Source organism: Cyrtonyx montezumae, unplaced genomic scaffold (assembly GCF_038088225.1).
Source record: "Cyrtonyx montezumae isolate F1298 unplaced genomic scaffold, pur_monq_1.0 scaffold_10, whole genome shotgun sequence".
Lineage (NCBI taxonomy): Eukaryota > Metazoa > Chordata > Aves > Galliformes > Odontophoridae > Cyrtonyx > Cyrtonyx montezumae.
Genome location: NW_027071826.1, coordinates 46,683,408 through 46,703,255, shown reverse-complemented (window position 1 = coordinate 46,703,255; position 19,848 = coordinate 46,683,408). Strand labels below are relative to the sequence as shown.

Here is a 19,848-nt window from a genome sequence, read left to right as displayed (position 1 = left end):
ATAAGAAAGAATAATTTGCAAAATATATTCCCTTTTCTGTTTATATTCATAGGGCCATTCTTAGCAGAAATTGTATGTAGGCTCCTATGGTGTAAAAACCCTATGAAAGCCATGAAAATTCACTAAGCTTCCTTACGTACGGTGCCAAGACATCCAGCAGGAACCCGGTCCTTGCCAAGAAACACGTGTGCCTCAGATACAGAAGCTCTGCATGTACCGGTATTTCAACATTCCTGGAGAGAAATGTGACCCCTTGATGAATACACTGGTTTGCTGGCATGCCTGCATTCCTCCCCATCTGTCAGAGTGGCATTCTGCCTTCTCACAAGGTGGGATGCCAGTTTTGGAGCACAGGTGCCAACCAAATATAGGTTCAGACTAATACTCTGCAAAATGTGGCAAATGACATTTCACCTGTGAGAAGATCGTCCTACCTCTGACCCATGCCAAATTAGGATTGCATGCCTCATTAACAAAGGGGGTCATCTTCTGAAAATCACAGGCAGCACCAGAAATGCTGGTTTCCTCTGTAATATCTCCTAGCTGAGAGTCCTCAGCGCAGAGGCTTAATTTACAACACACCAGGCTTTCCTAACATTGCAGACATCCGGTCCCTTTGAGAAAGCTGCAATAGACCATGGACAGGGATGTGTTGAATTCATTCTCCCAGACACATTTCGGACAAATTCCAGGATTCTTAAAAGAGTAAATGAATTAACAGTGCAGAAAAGAAATAAGTGAAGACGTGTATCAACTCTAAGGGCTTTTGCTAACAACACAAAGAAAATCACCTCTGTTATGACTCTCAAGAAAAAAAGAAATAACCCACTCTTGTTATCAACTACCAAATTACTCATAATTTTAAAATTCTTATGAGATAATCAAATTTTTTTTATTAAAACATTGACATGAAATACAAAAACGCTGCAATTAGCTTTTAGTTTGAGGATTTACGTTTGTGTGAAAGAATATCAGTAATGAACAACCACCGTATGAAAAACATCCATCATACAGTGCCAATACTGATTTGTATTAAGTGCTGTCTCAATAACCTCAGAATAAAAAAAATTTGAATGCTTTCTCTAAATAAAACATTCCATGCTATTTTAATAAAACAAGAAAAGTATTCACTTGATCAACAAACAGAATAAAACAAAAATAGTACTGGCTCTGTTCCCAAGTTAGCTTAGGTATAGAACCTTATATATAAATGTGAGCAACCAAAATGGAGCATTGTAATCTAAAGAAAATGATCTCCTTTCTGGAAATAACTAATTCTACCTTCTTTGGCAATTTATTACAATTTCTATAATTTCTTTATCCCAGGTCACACCTCAAATTTCAACAGCTTTAGCTTAAGTTTTGTTAAATTGATTATCCACAAATGAAAGTCATCATGTACAATTCCATTCCATTTGGACTAATTCAGAGAGCATGCCCTTGCTTTCCCAAATAACAAACTCCGAGCTATCAGCTCCTCCTTGCACAAAATGACAAACCAATACATTGAATTCTATAATTATAATTCAATACATTAAGATGCAGAGTCCTGCATCTGAGATGAAATAACCCCATGCAACATTACAGGCTGGAGGCCAACTGGCTAGCAAGCCTATTTGCATGGAAAAAACCTGGAGGTTCCTGTGGACAACAAGCTCATCATCAACCAGCAGTGCGCCCTGGCAGCAAAGGAAGCCAACAGCATTCCAGGCTGTACTAATGGAAGCACTGACAGCAGACTGAGGGGCTTGATAATTCCTATCTTTCTGGCACCTGTCAGTCTGCATCAGGAGCAGTGCCTCCAGCTCTGATCTCCCCAGTTCAAGAAAGACACTGAAAGAGTAGAGCAGGACAGCAGAGGCTCCGAAGTAATCAGCAAGACATGTGAGAAGAAGCTGAGAGAGTTGGTGCACACAGCCTGGAAAACAGCAGGCAGAGAGGAGAGAGCTTATCGCTGCCTGCAGCTGCTTAATGAGAGGGAGTGAGGAAGATGAAACAAGGATCCTCACAGAGGCACACCAGGAAAATGACAAGTGGCAATGGATACAAGTTAAATTACAGGAAGTTCTAATTCAACATAGGGAAAATACTGCCACGAGGATGGTGGTCAAACTCTGAGTTAGGCTGTCAAGAAACAATGCAGTATTACCATCCTTGGAGATACTGGAAACTTCACTGTGCTCTAATGGGATCTGCATCAAGCAGGAGGCAGGTCTAGATGAGCCCTGGTGGTCCCTTCCAACCTGCCTGATTCTGTGTCACTGATGTACATTTTATGTACTACACGTACCAGTTTTGGCAGTGCCATGAACATTCACTCACTAAGCTGTTTAGGGGCAGCATACAGCCTTACCATTTGTTTCATCTCAGCTTTCCATGAACAGAAATCAGAAATCAGCCTTCTGTACTGAACTTACTTCCAGTAAATTAGCAGTATTATTTGTGACATTTTTACTAAGCCTTCCCACTTTGGATCCCAAATTCTTTACAAATAACGTACTATTTAAAAATAGGAAAAGGTACCTGGTACAATCCCTGGAAAAACAAAGACCCAAAGTCAGCAGAACAGCCTGTCTTTCTTCCTGGTACTTTGTATCCCTGTGCCAAAACCACTCATCCTAACATAAAGCTTTCTAGACAGGATACAATTACAGTTAGACCATAATCACACCTATCATAAATATCATGATATAAAAAAGGACGTGATCTTTCACACCCAGGTTAATTTATTTAAAATTTATTACTTCAGACAATTAAAAATACCTTGATGCTTAAAGTCAAAAAGTACGTACATTGCTACAGTACTGCACCAGCACCTTTATGTTGTTTACTAGAAGAGAATGCATACCAAAATGTTCAAATCAGCTGCAGTGTAGGCAGAATGCACAGTAGGTTGTAGGCAAAGTTGCTGGATAGTTTATAGTTTATTAATACTGTGTATAGCTTGAAAAGTTCACTACATTAATTTTAAAGACCTTATGCAAGAAATAAGACATTGGTGTTAAACAGGTAAAAGTGGGTAATGAATTTCTCTTTTATTTTTGTATTTATTGCAGTCACTCAAAGCCAATAGGCTGTGACTGATACCAAATTAATAATCCATGGCCCAGCACAGGGCCAAAGTAAAAGAGCAAATTTCTATTCATACATCCTTTTGTATAGTAAAGATCTTATAGCTGCAAAAAGGAAGGGGACACACTGTCTGCATGTTAAGTGACACGGAGCACCAGAACATACACAAACTGGCTGCAATGGACCTAATTAATCTTACAGGTTCCTGTAAATAGGAGGGGTCATGAATGAACATGTATGTGGAGCACAGACTGTCAGGACACAAACTAACAAGAACATTTCTGCAGAGGGAAACATTGTAATGCAGCGGCAGCAGACAGTACTATAGCATAGCCCTACCATGGCAATGCAGATTTGTATCAATCTTCAAGGCTTATTTGGACATCAGATGCGTGTGAAAGTTCTGTGTATTCCACTGAGCATGAAAGTCAAGCAGAAACATTTCAAAAAGGACTCTGACTCGGGACCTACACACACATCAGACTGGTAATGCATCTTTTTTGTTGGTTGGTTGGTTTTTCAAACCAAAATCCTTACCAGATAATTTTGGATGAATTAAAATCATCAATATAAAGATACTGATGTATCTTTGATACATCTGATTAAGTCTTATATCTCTCTACTGACCACTTCCACAAATGAAAAAGCAAATGCTATATGCAGACAACCTTCAACTGCCTTCAGAGACTTGGTTTTCACAGAGTTATATGACTCAAAAAAAGACAGTGTTGATTCTGTCCAAGCTTTTTCAGAGAAGAATTTGTCACTGTAATGTATAAAGGAGTGGTTTCTCCATACCATTTTCAAATTACACAATAATTTCAATTCCCTAAGAAAACCAGATGGAAATGTTAGATTCCCATGAGATGTTCAATTTCCCTTGAAGTATTCTGCTTCACTACAGATGAATGAAGTAGAAGATAGAGGAACTACAGAATCTTCACTCTAAATAAACACAATTCATTCTTATAATGCTGAAGGTTTCATTGTTCATGCTCACGGTAGAGTAATTGAAATCAGCAAATACTTTATGTAAAATGTCTTGTCTTTATTGGTGCTTTTCTGTGTTAGCAAGCAAAAACAAAAAGAAGAAGAGAGATATATAAAGCTATATCTACATTGCAATAGAAAAAATTTTTACCCAGGTACAGTATTCTAGCACAGTATCGGGTACAGTGGTAAATGAAGAAGCCCAGACAGCCTAATATGATATAAAACCTCAGTGGAAGGAAAGCACTCTTTTTTTGTTTTGATGTAGCTGGTTCACATTAACTGCAAGTGAGAGAGATGCCTGGCCTTGACTGGCTACCCTGATATAAAAAGCTACCTGGCTTTTGGCTCCCCTAGGACTGCGCCTACAGAGAGCTGTCCTAACTTACCTTTTAACTGTTACAAAATGGGGATTTCTTTTAAATCTTTGTACTGAGAACAAAGCCAAACACATGCAACACCACTGGAAGTCTACACAGTGCTAGGTTCAAGGACAACATTTCTCCATTCATTGTTTTCTACGTTTGTTAAACTTAGGCAACAATTCTTGTTTCTTTTCCCGTGGTATTGAATAATGGTGTCTCTCCTAGCGCAGAAATAAAAGCGAAGATAGTCTTTGTATTGATGTGCTGCCTGTCTTGTTTATGATAGAAACTTTTTTGTTTTTAGAAAGAAAGCTTCTAAGAAAAGCTTTTATAACAGGTTCAGAAATATAAAAGCCATTTCAGGATGAGGGCACCTCTATCCTTTATTTTGTTAGTCCTTGAAAGGGCTTTTTAAATGTTAACAGCTACGACTGACTTCCCTCAACTGATGCTCCCTTCTCAGCAATCCTTTTGTTGACATCTCTTTGCCCTTAGCTTGCCGCTCCCTCTTCCCAACCCCATAAAACACAACTTAGCAAGAGCTTGGACTGAACTTTTGGCAGACATCATGACACTGAACCACAGCGAGCAAGTACATTGTGTAAATAAGATTTCAATTAACAATATGTCTTTCTCCACCTCCAGAGATATACAGAATATTTTCCACTCTTCTCTGTGGTAACATCTACATACTGCAGTGACAATTACTGAGCATAGCTGGTCAGCAAAGCAGCAGCATTTTCATCTTAAAATATACTGAAAGACATGAAATGTTTCTGAAACTCTAGGGCAATATTCTGTTTCCACATAAAGGTAATAGAGTTTTCTGCTAAAAACAAATCTAAACTGTGCACTTAAACTAGGTGCAGGTGTATATATGAAATGTTTTGGTTTGTTGGGTTTTTTTTTCAAGCTTAAAGAAAATCAGTAGTTACAGTGCTGTTTTCATACAATACTGGCAGCATTCCCTGTTTCACAGCAGTAACTACTTTGAGTATCAGAAGTTTCTTATTATTAATTAAAAATCTGACATCACTTGAGAAGAGGTTGATCCTATTTTATATGCCAATGTCAGTTAGCATATTATCAATTACAGTAGCCCAGTTAGGCTACAGTTAATATTTTCTGTTTCTACATTGCTCTGAACACACTGTGTAATCCTTAATCAGTTCTTAACAATGTAAAGTAGGTATATCACCCTAAATAATCCTAGATAGAGCAGAAAGATAAGGTATGCCAAGGGTGCCTCCTCTTGGGCAGAGCCAGGACTAAGGGGAAGGAAGATTCACCTCTGAAAGCACAGATCCCAGGCCAGGGTTGCCCTGCCCCATTACAGCAGCTCAGTCAGTACTGTGTGGCAAAGATATCTGTAAGGATTCCATGTTACCCAATTTAAAAAAGGCCTTTTGGCTGTTAATCCTAGCTCTGCTTTACTTTAATCCTCTCTACCTACACACAGAGATCTCAATACATTTTTTGTTTTGTTTTTTCAAATGTTCCACATCACAATCCTCTAAGAACTACTTCTGCAAGATTGAAGTAAGCTTCTGCTTTCCCATAACTATCTTTCTTAAGCTAGCATCTGCCTGGAAGTTCTTGCTGCTGAGTTTCAAAGCTTGTCAATGGGCTGGTGCAGAGAGCCTTCTCAAAGGTAGCTTTTTCTGGCATTTCCTGTAACAGAGCTGGTTTCCTCCTACCTCCAAAGATCCAATCTCTCCCATCCAGAGATTGGAGCTCACCACCAAAGCAGAAATATATGGAAAAGTCTAAGACTGAGCGTAACCGTACAGAACAGTGAATAGTTTTGTTACCTTAGTGACCATCATACCTCACCTCATCACCCAGGGGTTCTTCCCTACTGTTCTTTAGCTATATGGATGGACAGTCGTTTAGGTGAAGTCTGTGCTACATTTCAGCCAGTTTCTACCTCATGACAAAAGCATACCTCCTGTGACTTAAGTGCTAGTTTCCAGAGTGCCTCTTCTGAGAGACAGTCACAGAACTGTGGAAAATTCCCCACCAACATTAACCAGGATCCTTACCTTCTATTTTGTTTTTATGCTAAAACACTCTCACAGATTCAAGAAAACAGGTTTCTTCTTAAAAGCCAATCTGACTAGTTATCTTGTGAATCATGCTATTTTTCAGTTGTTCAAAAGATGACAGGAAATAAAATACTGGATCTTAACACGACAGGATTTTCATGGTGCTGTCCTTTCTCCTGCTTCACTATGTTGCTGTAGTTAAGTAAAGCTCAAGAATCACACATCCTCAGAACAGCCCATAGAGATAATCGACACTTTTGCATAACCAGTCTTCAGAAAGAATTCACAATTTTGCCAGCAGTCTGATCATTCCATTGTGAAGTTCCCCCATAAGTACATGGTGGCATTAAGTGCTAGGAATTATCTGTTATCTTTTTATTATTATTATTTAGGTAACTCTCCTCTTCAAAAACAGAATCTTAATCACAAGTAAGCGATAAAGTAATGAATATATTTATAGAAGTCCCTTCCTAAAATGTTATTTGCACATCGTTATTTATAATGTAAACAAAAAACACCATTGCAGTCAGTGATATAAATAATAGTATACATTAACCATCCTGAAAAGAAACTTGATGGTAACCATAAGCCACAACTTAGACCAACTATAAAATCTGATTCTGACTTAGCACAGAGCCTGATTTTCTTACACCTTTTGTTTTTATCCCCAATAGTAATCCTTCAGTCCTGCAAGGAAACCATAGCCACAAACCTAAAACATTTCACTTGTTTTTCTTAAGGAACAGGTCTTTAAGCATAACAGTACAAAAACTGTCATAAAAACTTAACTGGAAAAAAAAAATGTAAATTCCTATTTAACAGACAAAAACACTGCTACATACTATCAAAAAATGAGTTTTGTTTTTTAAAACTTTCTTGATGTCTGTGCTATTTATTACACTTTTTGCATACCATTTGTGATAAATCACTGTTAAAAAATTGAAATTTCAATTAAGCTCCTTTAACAGTCACTATGTAATTATATAGTTGCATCCGAATGGGGATAAAGCTGTAAATACAACGTTCTCTAATATTAATGCTCCCTCCTGCTCTTTATTATTGTCAAGCTATCATGGCACTTTTAGAAAGCAGATGTAGCAGCTGTGCCTGTTTGATTTTGCACACTCAGTGCAATATATGCAAACATGAATTTAAATATCACTATTCTAGTGCAGTTCTGTATAAATAATAACTGAAAATAATGACAGTCAACAAATATCTATAACTGAACCTACCTACGTAGGAGCAGCAGGGCTTTATCAGCTCATCTCTATGTTACTAGAGCTGCAGAACTTTTGTGCTCCATCTCCAGAGTCTTTTCTTATAGGGTTTTCTTTCACTGCTCTTCAGCCCTAGAAAAGGATGGGTGAGGTGTGAATGACAGTGCTCAGGGAAAACGTTCAGATAGTATCAAAGCGGCCCTTCTCAAACAAACAAAGGAAAACATTGTAACGACACGTTTTAATCTCCTCCAGTCTCCCTCCTCCAGGAGGAAATTCATTAAGAACAACTTAGCTGAGAACAGTTCACCTCCTAAGCATAGAGATACCTCTCAAAGACGTTTCAGAGCAGAAATTGCGGAACTTTAGAAGTCAGAAAGGAGCTTTCCATTTACCCGCAAGGAACTGAGCGCCCTTCCCTTAAATGATGGCGGTCAGCACGTCATCCTGTGCACAGGGCTCCGTATTACAAGCAGTTTGCCCTCAGTCGGGCTTTGCTGCAGTGTCTGCCTTGCAGGCACAGCATACCTTGTCCTTCCTGGCACCCAACCTCCAAAACCCAAAGATTTACTTGCTAAAGTGCAGAGCTACAAAACAAAGTGGAGGATCCATTGGCTCAAATCCGAAACCTTTAGCTGTTGCAAACAAAAAGCTGGGAATAAACCAAGCCAAAACAAATTAGTAAAGGTAAGTAGATGGAAAGGAGCACAGCTTAGCTCACTGCAGGTGAAAAGGAAGCTTGGATTAAGCTCAACTACTGCGAAGGACACAAAGCTAGCGGCACACCGTGACTCACCCATAGCATACAGCACGTGAGAGGGCTGCGGGGACAAGCACGCGTGATTTGTGGGCACAGCTGGAGACGAGAGCTGCCTGGCTGAGCTCATTGCTCCGAGACAGCGAGAACGCGCGGAGCCGCAGCCAGCAGGGGCAGCCAAGGCGCTAACTTCAGTTCTTTTTATCTTTCCCTCTGAGCGTAAACACGTAAAAACACAAAGCATCGCACAGTCCTCTGGGGAATGGAGTTCTTCTCCTCTTCTGAGACAAGTACACCTGGAACTATCGGTGATCCACAGAGCTGGAGCATTAACTCTTTAACTCCAAATGCACTAGATGATGTTGTGATGTGTAATACCAGTACCAAAAATCATAAAACCATGAGACCTCACACGCATTTACTTCTGTTTTCATCATGTAGCTTATCCCATTCCAGCTTCAAAAACCCACAACCAACCCACGTTAACCCTTCGGCTGCCGCGTGTAAGCTGCAGCAGGACTCGGCTCGCAGTGTCTGCACCGCTCCTTGCCACCACAGGCGGTGCGGCACGACAGGTTTCGAGCCGAGGCGAACAACTCGCTTTCCCTGTGCGGGCATTACCTCAGGCTCAGGGCCAGCCACGCTCCCGCAAGCCGGGAGCACTCCCTCAGCCCTGTACGGGCGACCGCGCCTCAGCCCTAGCTGCCTCTGTAGTAACATGTGCAGCCTCGCGCCACGCCCTCGCGCCCCGCCTGACGGTCGTCTCGCGCCCGGCACTCGCGCCCCTCCCTTCACCCCGCCCCCGGCGGTTCTCGGCTCCCGCCCACAGGCGCGCCAATCAGCGCGCGGGAGCGGCCTCGCCGCCGCGGGGCTTTCTGGGAGCGGTAGTCTCCGCCCGCCCGAGCGGCGCTTCCGCTCTCCTTGCGAGAACTACCGCTCCCGGCATCCCCCGCGCCCGACCCCCGCGTCGTGACCCGGCGCCTGCGGAGGCAGCGGCTCCGGCAGGAAGGCGGCGGTCACCCAGCCGCGGCCATGAGCTCGGCCCGGGACTCGCAGGCTCACCACGGCCTCAAGCGAGCGGCCTCCCCCGACGTAAACGGGCGCGGGGCCTGGGGCGGCCGCGCGGTGGGAGAGGGGCGGAGGGAACGGGACGGGGGGAGGCCGCGGCGCGGGGCCGGGGCCTGCTCGGCCGCACGGCGCCCGGGGCCGCGCGGGGGGCGGCGGGGAGAGGCGGCAAGCAGCGTGTGCTCCCGCAGGGCTCCGGCAGCTGGCAGGCGGCGGACCTCGGCAACGAGGAGCGGAAGCAGAAGTTTCTGAGGCTGATGGGCGCGGGGAAGGTGAGCGCGCGGGGGCCGGCGCGGCTTCGTGCCGGGCGGGGATTGAGGTCTGCGGGCACGGTCACACCGCAGCGGTGACCCTCGATAAGTAATCTGGGAAACGCTTTTCCTTGTTCTTCCTCCAAAATCGCCGCAGAACTGTAGTTGTGCCGTTTCCCTGCACGCGATGCTTTATTGCTGCGATTCTGCTTATTTTCAGAAAGAAAAACAGCGTCGCTCGCGGTAGCTTATTTTCCTCGAGTATGATGTTTTCGTAAGCTTAGATATTAGTTGGAAATTTAGCGTTGCTTAGCGGTTGGCAATACGCTATAGCATTCAAGCATCCCCCGGTTGTATCGCCTGCGTGGTACTTAATGCAGCTTGCCTCGTAACGCCGCTTCTTGCCTCTAGGGATCCCTTCGCTAACCGGCAGCTGCTCAGCGCTGGGATGGCTTACCTGCTTCAGCAGATCGTGGAGAGACACAAAGCTTGAGCTACTGCATAGGGACAGAGAAAGAGACCAAGGGTCAACTCACGCTGTCCGGTGTCCTCTAGTTCTGTAGCATTTTTTTCGTAGCAGATGATCACTTTTCTTCCTCATTTGGCAGACAGTACCAGTGTGGCTTGGTTTCATCTTCAGAGTGGTGATAAAGAAGGAAGAAAATAAGGCCAGCTTTGGGGTGTGGGAATAGTAAAGACTATCTAGTTGTTGGGGTTTCTTTTTCAGAAAATTCAGTGAACCATAAAGACGGAATGAGTTTCATCAATAAACAGCAGCTGTTAGCTAGTGGAACTTACAGTGTTACCATTGGTTATCAGGGTTTGATAGGAAACCTTTTCCGTTTGAGATTTCCAGAATGTTGGCAGAGCTGTCAGTGCCTAAAGCTCCAAAACAAACTGCATTTTCTTTTAGAAAGAACATACTGGCCGCCTTGTTATCGGAGACCACAGATCAACCTCTCACTTCAGGACAGGTCAGTCTATCTAACAGCTGATACCAAGTCGGAAAGCAAACACTTGCACAGGGATGTCCCAGAACCTTCAGCTCGGTAGATGCTGCAGGGAGGGATTTCAGGTTTTGAGGCTGAAGTTGGAGACGGACGAGGCTGTGGAGCTGGAGAAGTTCCTGGCTTTGCATTAGAACACCGACAGACAGCTTCTGTGCCTGCACACACTCGCCTTCTGAAGTGTGGGTTTTGAAAAGTACTTGATGGCCACTTAAACTTGCATACAAATGCTCTGTCAGAGCCTACAGGTTCTTGACTTACTTAGCAAAATAAGAAAGTAAAGCATTACTGCTGCTGGTCAACAGTGTTGTTATACTTCTTCCTTGCTGCCAGGTATGGCAATTCAAATCTCTACCTCAGTGCGTATGAAAAGAACAGGGTTGATTTATTTTTTTTTCCCCTTCACCTCATTACCCATTGAATAGAAACATTTTTGCTTTTCAGCAGGGAGGTAGAAGAGAAGCTCTACAAGGTCATCTTTGCAATTAGTAGTAATTTGCTGTCGTATAACAGATGACCCTAGTCACTTCTTATCGGGCTTGTTCAGATTGTAAGTCAAAGTACACCAAAATCAAGCTGGTCGTGACTGTTTGGCAGAAGCTGTGGTAAAGCTGTGCAGCAAAGCAGCTGTCTGTGCTCCAGAAAACTTGTTTGCCTGATATGCAAGTAACTTTTGAGTTGACAAAAAATGATATAAAGACCAAAACATCAAAGGAAGCTTGAGGATCGATCCCAGGTTCTGCTGTTACCCTGCAGCGTGATTGTGAATCACTTTGTGCTGGGATGGAGATGATGCCTCCTCTGAGGAGTTACAAATACTCCAAACAGCAAGCAGTTAAGATGCTGCTTTTTACAAAAAATAATCAAACAACTATTTTCCTTACACTGTACTTCCTTTCCTAACACACGGTTGTTGTCCTTCTGTAATAATGCAAGACTCCAACTTGCAAATGAGGGAATGTTAGTTTGCAGGACCAGGTTTTTGATTTGCAGTGATACAGATTAAATATAGAAGCTGTGGAGATTTTAGAGTCTCCTGCCTTTCACAAGAACAGAGGATTCCAAGCTATTTTGGATTATATTTTCCTCCAGTAAAAATGATCCTTTATTTACAAAAACATAGTAGTAGAGGAGATAGATATAGATGCAGGAATAGCTCGTGTACTGTTAACTAGATATAGAAGCTAGTTTTCTTGCTAATTCCTAAATATGGACAAGATTACAGAGCTACAGTTACTGCTCCTGATAGTTCAGTGCGCATGTAATAACTTCAGGTGTAGCTCTATAACCAAGACTGGTAGTGTTTTCCTGGTTGCTGCAATGTATATCAATCACAGCTGAATCATGGCAACCATGTGTTACATAGTGAAGGGCAGAAACTTGGTCCTTTTTGTGATGCAGTGCAGCACTGGCAGGCAGCACAGAGAAGCCATACCGGTTACATCTACCGCGCTGAGTAGAACACAGCTATGCATAGCACATCCGTGTGAATGTGTTGAATCTTAGGAACTTTCTGTCCCATCTTTGTATCAAAGCCATTTTGCTTGCACACTTGATTAAACTGCTTATAAATCAGCATGGTTTGTATACAATAAAACTCAATTCAGGAGTTTCTAAGGTGGCTCAATTTAAGTTTCTTTCACGTGCGTGAAAGTCTGGTGACTTTTATGTAATTTCATGTCTTTGTTAATCTGAACGAACCATAACCAAAGTACCTTGGACATGCAGGGGAAGAAGACAAGAAAATGAATGAAGAACTGGAGTCCCAGTACCAACAGAGCATGGACAGCACCATGTCTGGGCGAAACCGGCGCCATTGCGGACTGGGCTTCAGTGAGGTACTGAGTTCATTATTCCTCTCATGGTTTGGCTGCTACTTCAGTAAGATGAGATGATACATGGTTTAAGAATCCAGTCACCGTGAATAGCAGCAAATCTGCACGGTTTGGGTTAAACGAGAAACGTACTGACTTGTGGCCATTTAGATATCTGGAAACAATCAGTGCTTTGTTCTGGAAAGTAATATAGCATGTCTTATGCTCCATTGTAGTCAAGGCTGATTAGGACAGAAAGCTGCAAAGACATTAAATCAGGGCGCTGCCAAAGAATGCATAAAAGGACTGTAACCATCTGCATTGTCCCAGAGAGCTAGTTAATCTGCTGCTCGTTGCTGTGAGGCACGTACCTCTCTATAGCCCTGAAAAGCAAGTGGGAATAGAGGGATCAGACAGGGGAGCTAGCTGTACAGAGAGCTCAAGTCCTCCAGTGGGTTGACAACCAACTGGCCTTGTATTTGAAGGAGCGATGCAGGGACGAGTAGGAAGAGAATAGTGAGAAAAAGCACATGGGGTTATTAGAAACGTCTTCCTTGGCCAGTGGAAATGTCTACTTTTTTTTTTTTTTTTTTTGCTGTTAGCACCAGTTGCGTAAAAAACAGCCAGTGTTCCCAGAGTGAGACAACCTTTGTGGTGCTTAGAGCTCCCAGTATTACAAACATGAAGGTTTTGCTCCTTAGGTGCGTGAACAGAGTGCTATTTTGAGATCACTGTTCTTAGCAGTAGCATTAGACTACTTCATTACTCCTAATGCTGCTTTGTAATGCTGCGTGCTAAACTTCTTTCCAATGATTAGTCATTATTATGAATTGATGATGCTCTGTCAGTTAGTTTCAGTATGTCTCATTTCCTGACCAACATTTAAGCGTCATTTTACACAAAAGTAAAGTCTAACTGAAGCGATGGAAGCTGAAACTTTCCCAACTCATTTAATGGTGTGTTTAGGATTTCTGCTGTAATCAAATAGGAAAGTGGCTGAAGAATCCCTAGCTGTTGTCCAATATCGTTATCTATGAAATCATTTCTGTATTAAAGACCTGTGTTGAGCAAGATAGCCCATCTTAGTATTGAAATGAAAGGGGCTGTTTAACAAAGGGGCACTCCAGGGAACTGAAATACTGTTGCCGGGAAATAATGGTTTACCTTTCTCATAATCTGAACTTCTAGTTTCAGGAAGGTGAAGAAGAGGCAGCTGGGCATTCCTCTGACCATGAGAGTTCAGAGGATTCTGAAAGTGGCTCTGATTCAGAGCAAGATGAATCTGCAGAGGAACTGCACGCTGCTGAAAAACATGATGAAGCTGCTGTCCCAGAAAACAAAAAGGAAGCAAAAAGCAATTACAAAATGATGTTTGTTAAAGCCAGTGGTTCATAACTGCAGATGTAACAGCTTTGTATTTCAAGTACAGTAAGCCTTATTGTTACAGTGCAAAGTGGAGGACTGCTACAGCACAAATCTTTGTATTATGATTTTAAGAAGACCCTGTTAGATGACAAAAAATAGTATTTGCTTTCAGTTGCCGTGGGCACAGTGAGATTCCTGGTTTTTGTAAAGTGTATAAAATAATGGATGAAGAAATAAATTCTTTGTTCCCGCCCAATCTCTACTATGTTATCTAAACTATCCTTTCCCAATATTTCATGCCAGATAAGGAAAATTCCTGCTTGTGGTTTCTTCAGTTATTACTCTAGCCTTGAATTCTTAACTGTAAGAGTACGTGTGACTTACTGGATGTTGCATTAGTTGTAAAATAACCAGTATCAGTACTTGCTCTGTGATGTAGTAGAGCTTTAAACAATGATTTTGTCAGTAGATGCTAGTGGTGACACTAGTAGGACTGAGAGCAGCAACTGCTTGCTTCTGAGACAATATTAATCACCGAATTATAGAGAACTGAGTTAGTTATACAACAGGAGACTCCAGGTTCTTATTTCTTTCAGTTTATAGTAGCAAATGGGTAAGAAACTGCAGGGAGGTTAAGTTGTAGGCCTTTGTACCTTTCATGAGAAGGAAGTGGTTTTGAACGATTGGCTCCTGGTTAAAGGACTGAGCTGTTATTTTTTACTAATTCCTCCTAAAGAATTCCGTTTACTTTGAAAGAGAATATATACTTTGATAATGAAAAGGATATACCAATAATTTAGTGCTTTAAGATCTAGAGTACAGTTAGACATGCGATCCTTTCCTCACTTGGTTAAGTGAATTACCATAGAAGGGTTTTATCTCTCCAGTAAAGCTGACATGCTTAAAGAGATGGGACTTAAGTAACTCCTTTAAGCTAAAGTTAAGCACATTCCTCTGCAAATTTACTGTTTATTGTATTAAAGCAATGAGTAAAATAACAACTCAGACTTGGTTTCTTAGTGCATCAGATGGAGGAACTGCCTGTCCTTGCTGGGGGGATCCATACCTCTAGCACAGCCTCCTTCTTCCACAACAGTGTTTCTTGAAATGCCATTTAATTATGGAGATTCTTCGGTTTCTTTGTACAATCTATTGCATGCAGATACCATTGGCAAGCCAATGAGCTTACGCAACAGCAGCAGGATGTACTACTGAACCTAAACAGGAGCACCAGTTATTGAGGGAGATCTTGAAATGAAATGCATTATGGACAAAATAAAAAACAGCACGACTGAAAATAAAAGCTCTATGTTTTAATGTAGGCAGTTACTTTATTTTGGCACGTACTCCAGATTTTGTTTTTTCCAAGGCACTGGGTTTTAAGAAATCTCCATACAGCAGTCATTGAGTTCAGTGATTTGCACAAATTTTTCATTTCCCAGTATTCCAAGAGTCAAAAACTAACGTTGCCTGCACACTGCAAAGAATGGAGGCTACTCTGACTGACAGAAGCTGTTCTGTCTTCAGGAAAAATTCAGCAGGAAAACTGAAGAATGGTTATCTGCATTCAAAAGCAGGCTTTGAACTCATACTACATAGACAACTTCTGCAAACAATGCATTTTTGTAGGAGCTTCCCATATCATCAAGATGGGGCTTTGGTATAAATTAAGGGAGATAAGAAATAGGAAAAAGACACTAGGGACTACAAATACAGGAAGGACATGTTGGCAGAGCTGTCAGACCTGTGTTGTCATTGGATATTTGGATTTTTTTTTCCATGAGTAGCCTTGTTGTGGGAGGGGCTGTCAGACCCACCCCATTTCCTTAAGATCCTCAAGACTGAAGCAAACCAATGAGCAGCATCTTCTGAGGTCAGGCTCCCTCCCTTCCATTCCCTAGTGAAGCTGATTGATGATCACATCCTTACCAGACTGAGGTCAGTCTTCTGTTAGACACACTAGGAGCACTTAAACTAGGATTCATTTTTTAATTTTATTTTAGATTTGGCTGTTAGCTATTGTTTATTGCCTTCAGTGGAGTGCAATTACAAAATTAAAGTGCAGGCTGTGCTGCATATGCACTGACCTGTGTTCTCTGTCCCAGCACTGACGCCGGCGCTGTTCTTGTGACTTTGGCAGCTGCTCAGCACCCACCCAGTCTCCTGCCTTAGCATCTAAACGGGGACTCAGAAGGTGATAGGATGCACCCTGCTGCTTTCCCACTAGCCTCCAAGGAAAGGCATATCAAACCTACCCTGACAGCTTTCCTTCGTGTGCAACCAACCTGGAAAGAGCTGGGAGAAGGAGACAGAGCTGGAGCCAGGAGGCTCTGCATGGGTCTCTGCCCCTCACAGAGCAGGCTGCAGCAGTGAGTGCCATCGGGGCCTCCAGCACTCAGCTCTGCCCTGAGCTGACTGCAGCCTCCTGCCTTCATCAACAGATTTGGCCATCAATTCCAAACAGAGATACAGATCACACAAGAATGAAAAATCAACCAAAATTTAGCTTTTCTGATAACAGTTCTTACCAGGAGGAGTCCACACAGCATAACCTCAATTCCCCAAGCACATAGCAGGTGATTTTGTGGACATCTGATGAGGTCTGGTGAAATGCATTTCTAATAGTGAACAGTGACTAAGTTGCTCAGAACAGGAGCTGTGCACAGTCACGTCCATTTCTGTGCAACACTATGTCAGCACCTGCAGACTGATCTACGGAAAGAACCACCACCACATCTAGCAAAGGTTCTCATCTGGTTCTAAACTGCCCACACAAAGGTTAATGCAGGTGCATTATTGGCATCTAGCTTCAGAAAACAGCACTCAATCAGGTAAAAAGTGCCAGTGTACCCATTCTGCCCTCTGCCCTGGAAGAGGGAACCCCTCAAGATGAGTTCCATCTCAGCCCGGGGCCTACAAGGTCCTGCAGTCAGAGAAGAGGATGTTTCTGAGCCAAGTAAAAAAGGAATCTGTTTCTTTCTCACCATCGTACAGGAATTCTTCAAGGCCAAGGAAACCTGATCTGTAAGGTGCCCCGTAGCTTTGTGCAACTGCTTTACAGTTTACTCTCCCTTTTTTTCCTGAAGAGGAAGCAGACAACTTGATTCCTGAAAGCACAATTTATAGGCCAGCTTCAAAGCTATAGGTCCTTCTAAGGCTCTGGTTGGGGAATTCACATCAAAGACGATGTGCACATGTTGTTCTGATGTCAGAGAGGACGGTTGGCAGAAATCTCTGTGGATTTACTGCAGTCCCCAGAATAGGGATTAAATTATGCACTGAAGCTGCCTCTGTAAACTGCAGGAGACAAAGAGAATAAGTGGCAGTGCAATATCTCATAATCAAAGCCTGGCACAGCTATCTGCATCGGTCTCGTGAAGCTGTCAGGGGATTAAGAAAAGGGACATGTGTCACTGAAGGGACAACGTGGAAGTTGGGTTTGTTTTTAGGAGTGTCACCTCACGTACACACTTCTTGGGAAAATCATCCAAGGAGTACAGCACCACGATGGACAGAAGTTTCCTCAGGTTTTGCACAGTGTTAAAGAACCAAAATACCTAGTGATTAAATGTGATTAGACCTGGTTTGGATCTGTGGGTGCACAGTGAGATCCCACCAACCGTCCGTGCTATATCTATCCAAATCCAGTACCATTTCCAGTGTCCCACAGCTCAGTAAGGCCTAGTTCAGAAATAGTAATAAAAAAGAACGGAAACTACCATATAACATAAAGTAATTTTTTGTTTCATCCATCAGCCAACACAGACATTTGTTAACTTTTGCACAGCTGTCCACTTTGACCTGCAGGGAAATCCTTCGTAACCCACGATAAGTACACATGCTCATCACAGGTATATCCAGCCACACTGAAGACTACAATAAAAAAGTTAGACAATCTGGTTTCTTCTCACTCTTGGATTTATTGCTACAATGTTTTAAACCGTCAGCTTCTCCCCTGCAGTGTGGTACAACTCACTGTAAGTAAATAGCCAGCTACTTCATTCCCATCAGGGTTAAGCCTTGCACAAGTAGTCAGCCAGGGTTTCAGCTCAGCTGCTGGACAACACAACAGACCTGAGACCAGAGACCACAGCAGGTCACACAGCACCACTTCTTGCTATGGTGAACCACCTTGAGGAAAAAAACACTTCCTGGAGCCAGGGAGGACCAGACTCTTCCACCCCTGGCTCTGGGACAAGCTGTTCCACAGGAAAATAGAGCATTTTGCTGATAATAGCCAAAATTTGTCTCAAAAGAACAAAGCAAAGCAGCTAGCAATAGAATTTTCTTCTGACCAAAACACTACTTTGTCATCAGTGATTCCCTCCTTCATCCACTGCCACCATCAATACTGGACCTTCATTAATCCCTTTCACAAAGTATTTTTTGTACTAGGACATGGGAATTGCATTCTCTCACATACCAGGTGTTCTTGCCTCTACAATTTAGGCTGAGTTAAAGGGATTTATCACAGTGGTTTGTTTCAAAGCCACTGCATCCCAGCTCCTTCAGCCCTTTTACAAACATGTCACCTCACAGCACAAGGCTGCTCTCCACTCTCACCTTCACCCCCTTTCACAGACTTGCCTGTAGGTAATGATGGCAGCTGTATCTGCAAACTCACTACTCACCCTCATTTTCTTAATTTCTTTCTTCTTTCAGTGCTTTCTTACATTTAGCTCCTGGTAAAAGGCTTCTTCTAGTGGGCAAAAAAAGCATCATTATCCTTTAAGCTCACAACTTGTAACACTATTTCTTCAACTCATTGCTGCCAAACAAACAAACAAGAAACCAAAAGAATACCCACACAAAACCAACCTTGATTAATTTAATGTTTTGTCTGGGGCTGTTTAACACTCTCTGTAAGCCAACAAGGAACACTCACAAGTAAATAACAGGTGAACAGTGCACAAAACATGCACATATGCAACACTTTCTGGATCTGTTTTCTGTTATAATTAGCACTCAGTTATTCTGTCATCTCAAGTAATTTCACAGTGAGCTTTATGATTTCACCTTCCTCTGAGGTTTACCTGTAGTTTAACATTCAAAGTTGGCTGTTGCACAGAATACCTCAACAGACTTGTATTAAAAATGCTCTTTAAAATTCCAAAGCTTTGAACTAAAGAAATATCTCAAGAAGTTTTCATGGAAAGTTCATCTCAGTTGGTTCAATTCAGCTATGGTTAGATGCACCTTTTCAAATAATGGAAAAAAATGTAAAGGGGTCAGACCCAATCAATACCGTTGTTCAAACAGAATTTCAGGCACTATGATGTGTGTACTTTTTGTGCTCTTTCTTTGTACTGCTCTACTATGAAGAAAGGTTGCTTTTGCTGGTAGAGCAATAAAACAGTCTTAGCCTTTTGAATACAGCCCAATAACCAATGGGAATGTTCACTAGGTGTGGAAAATATAGCAACTTTTCATGTCTTTCCTGTGCTTGTCTTTGTTCTTTTTATAACTACGCAATATACACAGACAAACCACAAGCAAACACTTTAAAATACCCAAAGACAGACATAAATCAGAGGAGTAACATCAGATCACGCCTTCCCTATCTTCTAAGTTTTGACACTAAGTTAATCCGGTCCTTCCTTCATATAACAACCATTAGTTAATTGCTAAGACATTTGGGAAATGTGTGGTTTTATGCAGAGCAAAAGCCATAATATAAAATATATACACATTTATTCAGAGATCTGGAAGTCAGATGGGTAAACAAGGAAAGTAGAAAAATAACCCCAGAAACAACGCCAATGGAGCTGGGCACCCCATCCTTCCAAAGGCTACGGGGTACACAAGCCCACCTCACTTGTCCTCTGTCAACTTTTAGAAATAGCAGCACATGAGTTTAGTAGTACCATTCAGCAGCTTTCAGTTCCAGATATCTGCAG

The 19,848-nt window shown here is 42.3% G+C and overlaps 1 protein-coding gene across 1 annotated transcript; it reads left to right on the top strand.

Annotated features, from left to right (window-relative positions):
- Window positions 1-9,407: 9,407 nt before the first annotated feature.
- Window positions 9,408-14,207, top strand: CUNH11orf58 (chromosome unknown C11orf58 homolog). Its single transcript, XM_065755266.1, has 5 exons — window positions 9,408-9,541; window positions 9,706-9,786; window positions 10,679-10,739; window positions 12,501-12,610; window positions 13,775-14,207. The coding sequence occupies exons 1-5, from the start codon at window positions 9,482-9,484 to the stop codon at window positions 13,979-13,981; spliced, it is 519 nt and encodes a 172-aa protein (XP_065611338.1). The 5' UTR covers window positions 9,408-9,481; the 3' UTR covers window positions 13,982-14,207.
- The last annotated feature ends 5,641 nt before the right edge of the window (window positions 14,208-19,848 follow it).